At 32.2% G+C, this 8,253-nt stretch overlaps 1 protein-coding gene across 1 annotated transcript; it reads right to left on the bottom strand.

The window, feature by feature from the left end:
* Nucleotides 1-531: 531 nt before the first annotated feature.
* VAL3 (VP1/ABI3-like 3) lies at nucleotides 532-5,681 on the bottom strand. The gene is made up of 11 exons (XM_079059971.1): nucleotides 5,264-5,681; nucleotides 4,263-4,344; nucleotides 3,770-3,868; nucleotides 3,381-3,681; nucleotides 2,902-3,214; nucleotides 2,412-2,508; nucleotides 2,126-2,300; nucleotides 1,938-2,017; nucleotides 1,569-1,841; nucleotides 1,440-1,488; nucleotides 532-1,203 (listed from the first exon to the last, which is right to left on the bottom strand). Exons 1-11 carry the CDS (start codon nucleotides 5,386-5,388, stop codon nucleotides 776-778), a joined length of 2,022 nt encoding a protein of 673 aa, XP_078916097.1. The 5' UTR covers nucleotides 5,389-5,681; the 3' UTR covers nucleotides 532-775.
* Nucleotides 5,682-8,253: the final 2,572 nt, after the last annotated feature.

Genomic DNA, 8,253 nt, shown 5'->3' with positions numbered 1-8,253 from the left:
AAATAATTGCACTCACATAAATTTTGATCTTGGGTCCATGGTTACTCCCTCTTAGTTGTATTATCTGCAATCGTATGAAATGCAAACAACCAACTGTCATGGATATTGAAAACAAAGACAGCTGGAAGTGGTTCATTCAACTGTTGGATACATATTGCAACAAGGAAAAGGAGACTACTTGGATTTCTGACCAATATAAGGTATTTTACAAGCTTTTTTCATTTCTACCGAAAACATATACAACTACAATTTGTGTCCACAACAAGAAAAGTTGTCCAAAACAGAAAAAACTAAAAAATATCGAATTTTATTTTAAAAATGAAACCAAACCCATAGCATAAATATATAATAGATTGGGCTGCTTGTATATGGGCCCCAATCAAACACATAACATAATTTCCATTTAGCAAGCCACCCATCTCCTGAATCTTAACGGAATTATCGCATGTAATGTGCCATATGTTCCAAAGCTTATGACTATATATGTTCATGTAAAAGATGCAATAGTAGGCTACGTTCAATGCAAACGACTTAAAATGAAACTCTTAACACAAAAAAAGAAATGTAATTACACCGAAAAAAAATTATGTACTTCTAAAAATCTAGAGCATGTCAAAAGTTAGCTTCTAGGATCTTGTTTACATACACGAAACTATAAAACTCGACAAAGCTCTAATAACTGCCTTTTTTTAATCTTACCAAATCATCAACAATATGAGCCACTTGACAAAAATAGCTTCCACCTAACCACCACCACCTGCCGCCACCACCACCCTCATGAATTTACACCATTAACTGATAGCTTCTGTTGCCTTATGTATCTATGTGTAGATTCTTGAACTAACATAATGATCCCCATATCAGAAACCGGAGAACATTCTTCTTCACGTTCAGGTTGTATATTCAAGTCAATATTTTGACTTTTAAACGATTGACTAGTAGATACTTTTTCAATACTTTGACCGGGGCCCATTTTCTGGTTTTGGTTATTATTATACCGAATAATGTCAGCATACATCAACTCATTTGGATTCTGTCCCACATTCCCTACTTCTTTCTCTAAATGTTTCTCATCTCCATGGTGTACAAAAACTGATTTGTGATTGGTGCCACTTGGCGACTTTGTAGGCTTGCCATCTTGGATTGCTAAATTAGCAAGCGCATCAAGTCCTTGGTTTTCTAATTCCCTTTTGTTACAAGATGCTAACAACAATACCGATAGATAGATTAGCACAAATTATACAAGAGTTTCTTTTTTGTAAAAAGGGTAGTTACGTCTTTTGCACAGACGAGAGATAAAGCTCGAGTCCCTACTCCACCTTTTTCGATAGAGGATAAAATATTGTAATTTTTTTTACATTGACATCAGTCTGAGTCCCAGTTCAACGCATGTCAAACACAGTACAGTCTGACAAAAGTTGGTCAAAAGTGATTTGTACCGTGAGTAATTGTTGAAAAGTTTGTAGGACTCCCTATAATCGGATCCTCCTGTTACATTCAACAATGTCATGAGAAATATATAAATAAACCAACATGATGAATTGAATATTTTTAGAGTATCTTTTCACCTGAAAATCCTCAAATTCAACACCCTCAATAACCACAATGGTGGAGGAATTAGTAAGAGGTGGTCTCAACAATCCTTGAACTTGTTCTAAAGTAACATTTACTCGAACCATCTCTTCATCATTAGGTTTAACATGTTTGCTATTTGAACACATCTTTCCCCCCTTCTTCCTTTTAGCAATTTTATCAACTTCTGCCCATGTCCCATCTGGATTTCTAGATTTATTTCCGAAACTACCCTTCGAAGGTTCTTCATGAGTAGAAACCTCAGTGACCTGCAGTCAAGAAACATTGGAGGAAATCAAACAAAAGTTGTAAGGGCATTTATGTCTTTTACACAGCCGAGAAATTGGTTAAGGAAAAAGACTGACATGATAAGATGGAGAAGAGGGTGATGCTTTTCTGAATCCCATCACAAGTTTTCCTTCAGGCTCTAACCTACTAAATGTTACTGAACAAAAAAAGAAAAAAACTGAATAGCTAAGAAGATGACCAAAAGTATTAATAAAAAAGAAAAAGAAATGATGAAGATGAAGATGAGGGCATTTATGTCTTTTACCTGTATCACCAGCTTGCAACTGCATGGACTGTATACAAGGAGTGACTCCTTCTAGAACATACATTCTACTATTATTATTAGGCCAGAATCTAAACTGTAACACCCAATCCTTTCCCTTCAGATCTTGAACTACAAGGGGGTAACCTTCAGGCTGAGAAATTGGTGGAAGATAAGCCTGTATGAAAAAAAATATATATAAATAATAAATGAAAAATCTTTAATGGTTCTATTATTTTTATAACAGTTTTATTTATTCATCTCATTACCAAAAACCAAAATTGCATACCTCTGCACATTTTTTTGGCAGCACCAATCGCCCTATCCTTCCAGCATCACTAGCACTTAACACTTTCTCAAACAAAGGGGTAATTTTGGCATTTGACCTGTCACATCATTAAAGATAATAGGATTACTCTTAAAATTATGAATTTAAGAGCATGATAATGCCCTTTTATGCTACTAACCATCAAGGGGTTGTTTCTTTTTCCCCATCAAGTCTTGTAAGGGTAAAGTGGCCAAATTGGTAATGATGTATGTTTACATAAGGTCTGTTTCGTCTGGACGAGACTAAATGACCATTTTACCCTTACCTTCCAACAAACAAGTTTCCAATACTGATCTTTTTTAACAATAACCATAGGTATTATATAATAATCCATTAAGCTCATAAAGTCAAAAAGTCAAAAAGTTAAAAAGAAACAACACCTAAGTACTAGTTAATGGATATCATATATTATATAATCATATCAATAAAAGGGTATTTGAAAATAGGATACCCTCCAGAGATCTGTTGTAGTTCTTGATCTGTTAACCGAGGCCAATACCGGGGAATTAACTGATGTCGACCCCGTTTTTCTCCATGACCCTTTCCACTGTAAGTTTGACTTTCAAGAGATGTGCCAGGTGGACTATTACTACTGGAGCAACATTTCCCTACTGATGGTGGAGGGCAAAATTGTCCAGATGCTTTTCCTTTTTCGCTCTTTTGATCTTGTGCCATGAATGTTGCTGGTAAACTAGAAACAGGGGTGGCAAGTTCATTTGAAAAGAAAGATTGAAACAAATTATGTTTTCCATCATACTGTACCCCTGAAAACAAAACAATCAGGTATGTAAAACTTATTTAAGTAAGAGTTCACATGTTTTAACTTCTTTTTAAGGGAAAATTGCAGGAAATAGCAACGTAATTTAAGTGAGAGGAAAGTATGTTGCTATTCTACACAATTTACACTCTTTTTAACCAACAAAATCTTACCAGTGGCTTTGGCTCTATCACTGGTAATCTGCCAGCTGTCATTCACTAATCTTTCAGAAGGGTCATGTATTATACTTCTAGTCAATGAACATGAAGTTAATTGTTCCCTTGAAAGAGGTTTATCAATGTTAGAGAGTAAATCAGGTTGAAGTTTAGAAGAATTGAAGAGATAAGGTGCTTGCTTCCATGGTACAGGACCTGATCCTGCTATTGATCTCCAATTTTTGGAAGAAATATCTCGAATTCTTTCAGCGGGACCCATGAGGAAGTGGGGAGAAGATGGCCATGTAGGATTTGGTGTCTAAAACATCAAATACAATAAAGAAAAAAGTTAAATGAAATAATATTGAAAATAATCAGAAGCAGGAAGTGAGGCTAATTGTGGTTACCAAGATGTATTCTGATTTTGCACAGTTGATACACTCAATTCCTCCAGCATCCAACAATATGAACATGTGGAATGACACTATGCATCCACAATGAATTTGCTGTAAAGCATAATGGGTTCATTATTATAAAAAGACAACTTCCAACATAAGAATTTAGAGATTTATATTATGATGGTAGTTAAAGATGAGATAAAGTCCATTTTTTACACAATGACTTGCCTATTTTGCCTCCTATACTCACGATATTTCTACAGAGAAACAGCCAGGTTGCGTGTATTTTTTATGACAACTAAAGAATGTAAAGGAAATATCTGTAATTTCTAAAAGTAGCAAATGTTATAATATGTCCTTTAGTTTCTGTAGTTGTCATAATGCATGCAATGTGTATGTTTCCTTGTAGAGACAATATCATGGGTAGATGAGGTGATCAAATAAAGATAAAGAAGGAAAGATGTTAATTCAGCTAATTAGTCTTGATAGATAGATTTCTAACCTTTCCACAAGACTCACAACATCTCCAACCAGAAGCATTCATGTGGTATGTATTACAGAATTTTCCATCTTTAAAAGCAGAACTGGAGTCAAATTGAACAAGAATTGGGAGGGTTTCATAAATTAGAAAGAAACTAATAGAAAAGGAAACCAAAAATAACTAAAGTAAATATAGAAGCACCCAAACACAAGAGTCTATGAGGTCATCATACTTCAATGATCATAAGCTAATCTGGCATGGTAACTGATATTTAATCTGCATCTGCACATGTTTGTGACTTTGCATTTTTCCTTGTGACACATTTGAGAAAACCACATTAACTGAAAACATTATTAATAGTGTCTCATGGTGTTTACAAAAATTTGACCCATCCATTTCTCTTTTTCCTATAAAAAACACACACACATATAACTTCTTAAACAAGGAACACCATTCAAGGGTTTTTTTATTTCCAATTCATATAGAGTTCTATCCAATATGTCATTTAAGATGGGGAAGCTTGTTTTGCACTGTTACTACCATCTTGAAAAACCCTCGCCCAAGATTCAACAACTTAAATAGTTCTTTATGTTTCCCTCTTTAAACCTCTTCATACCCAACTATAGTATTGCTTTCTTTATAAAGGCTATATGAACAAAAACTATGTATGTGTCAGAGAGACTGCTATTCAGAAAAAAGACACTTAGAGGTCCAAAAATCAATCACATTCATCGGTTTTTAAGGATCATGCAGAACCATGAACCTTGACAGAAAGCCTGCAATTAACCTTCAATTATCCTTCACTATAAACAATAATGGTTAATCGTGTAGCACTAAGCTCCCCATTTCCGAAACCTAACTTCCACAACAAATTACCGAAATATCAAGCAAATATTACTTAGGATACAAGCAACAGCATCAGAATAACAGAACAAAACAACGCCGAATTTTCAAACAGAAAACACAAAATCAGTAGCATTCTTTCAACAACAAAGGATAACTAAATAGTAAAGGGATTTTACGAGCATCGATCGCAGAGGTCAGCGAAGTCTCCCGTCCGGCAAAGCCAACCTTGTCTAGGGACTTCCAGAGCCTCTTTACAAGTCGAATTGAAGCACAGCTTCGTTGAACCGGAAGACGAAGCCATCAACGGCCGCAATATGTACACTTCAAACTCAACCAAAATCTTCCTCCCTCACGGAAAACCTAGAGAGGTGATGATTGAGTAAAAAGAAACAAACAATTTCATCGCAAAACTCATCAATAAACCCTTAGGGAATTCGAAATTTAGAACCCTAAGATGGCATTTTGCGAGTCTTTTATGAGTGTTCGTGTGAGGCAAACAGAGCTACGGGTTACTTCCTTGCAGAGGGTTCTAGAGAGCGAGAGCAGGAGAGAGAGAGAGAGGAGTGTGTGATTTCTGCGTATATATATATAGGCTGTATCTATAGATATATAGGGGACTTATATGTGTCAGGGTTTTTGCTTTTAATTCTAGTGGGTATATAGAATCCACGTTATCCAACTTTGCCCCTTCAATATTCCACTACTTTGCACTTCAGTCATGTTAGTTTCATTTTCCAAATAAAAGCCCAATGGAAGACATCATTTTCTAAATAAAAGCCCAATGGAAGACATGTAATTTTTGTTTTTCTCAAATGATAAAATGTACTCTCTCGTTGTAGCAAATGTTAAAATGTTACGAGTCACATTAATATCACATGAATGGACATGTTGACTGAAAAACCGACCGGTATAGTATTAGTGTTCTCGGTCCGATTATTAGTTCTTGTAATCCTTCAATTTTGGTTTCGATTTTATCAATTTTAGTTCTATCGAATTTAGGGTATTTAACGGTTGACATGAAATTTATTTCAACATGCAGTTCATTGTTTTGGTTACATTTTAGATTCTGGAAACGTTTTATTTCGTTATATATTGACTAACTTATATGACCATAAAGAGGGGTTGTTAACATTGTTGGGACTATTTAAACATTATGAAAAAATAGTGTTCAACTTTAAACTGTTATAGCTATTTCATTATAAGTTTGGTTATTTTTTTCCAACATGTATTTCATTGTTTTGACTACATTTTAGACCTTAGAAAACCTCTTATTTGGTTATATATCTACTGATTGGACTCCAAGCATGGCTATTAAAGTTGTTTGTGTCGTTTCATAAATTTGTAGAATCAACTTTAAATTGTGATAACTACTTCGTTATAACTCCAATCGATTTGATTTTTCACCATTTAGTTAAATGTTTTAGTTATATTTTACTTTGCAAACGACTTATTTGGTTATATATCGACTAAGTTATAAGGCCTTAAATGGAGCTATTAAAGCTTATATATATATATATATATATATATATATATATATATATATATATATATATATATATATATATATATATATATATATATATATATATATAAACTGATAGCCCCGATTTTTGGTTATTTATGGTTCCAAAGCCAATATGCTAATAAATTTCATTCATAATCAGATTTATGCCCGGAATAAAATAGTATGATACCTAAAATCAGTTTCTATATACTGACCTGGTCATCAGTTATTGCAAATCACACGTTTGGTTTTTGATTTTGATTCGGTTTCGGAACCGAACACATCCCTAGCTCACACGATATTTTTATGGTTCAACTTAAGGATGTAAATTTGTATTGTGTGTGTATGTGTGTGTACACACACACACATAAGTCAAATATGAGTTACAAGTATTGTGTGAAAGTGTGGCAATTTTTTTGCCATTAGATTAAAAAATAATGAAAGGATATGATCTTATGGTACATATTATTAACATCAATTAGCAATTGTATATAATTACACCTAATTAATTATAAAGTAATATGACATTTTATTAAGAAAGAAAGTTTAAAATTACCGATATTTTAGGCAACTAAGTCAAATTAATTAATGTAGATGAAATCAAATCTTATATTTTATTCAACATATTCAAATTAAACAATGTCATTCAAGATAAATATTTTTTTTTAATTATCAATATTAAAGAATACACCTACATATTATTCTTTAAGAAAATGTATTGTAATATAACCAAGAATATATATTATAAAAATAAAAAATTATTCTTATAATATAAAACAATCATTTTTATAACATAAAACAATAATATATACAGCATTTTGAAGAATATACACAAGAATTTGTCTTTATTCTTAAAGAATGTATAAAATATTTATAATAATAAACTATACTACAAGTGAACAAATCGGCATTCTTGAAAGAATAAACTACACATTCTTGAAAGAAAAAAAAATGAAAAATGTACTAAATTCTAACAATTTTTATAAAATATACGTTTTATTTTTTAAAGAATACACTATCATCTTTGAATCTTTTTGAAATAAAGCATTTTCAGTTTTGGAAGCATACAACAAAATCACTCTAAAAGCATAATATTTACAACGAAAACAATGAAGATCCACTAAATTTTAACCATTCTTGAAAGATTACGCTTTATTCTTGAAAATATACAATGTTATTCTTGCATTTTTTTTTTTTTGAAAGAAAAAATTGGCAATCTTGGAAGAATACACATACATGGTCCCTTTCATCTTGTTATGTAGGTAGAAGAGAAGAAAAATAAAGAAAAATCTTATTCCTTTATGATACTAACAAACTCCTCATTTGAACAACGATCGTTGCCATTGGTCAATATTACATTGTTCAAAAAATTGTAATCAACAATATTTCCCATCTTGATCATTTTCTCCTGACATGAAGTAAATGCAAATGTTTAAAAAAAATGTTCATGAAAAAAATTAGCATAAAACAATACCAAAAAATGAATAAAACGCAACGTAAAGATTAAAAAAACCAATATATTTGTAATCATAAATAAATAAAACACAACAAATATATAATACACTAATACACTACTTAGTCATAAATGAATTAACTAAGTTCGCTATAAATCAAAGTAATCCATATAAATCAAACTAAACTAAACGAATGTATATTATTTTT

The sequence above is a fragment of the Lactuca virosa genome, chromosome 7 (assembly GCF_052849685.1).
Source record: "Lactuca virosa cultivar CGN04683 chromosome 7, Lactuca_virosa_CGN04683_v6, whole genome shotgun sequence".
Lineage (NCBI taxonomy): Eukaryota > Viridiplantae > Streptophyta > Magnoliopsida > Asterales > Asteraceae > Lactuca > Lactuca virosa.
This window is presented reverse-complemented; position numbering and strand designations above follow the sequence as displayed.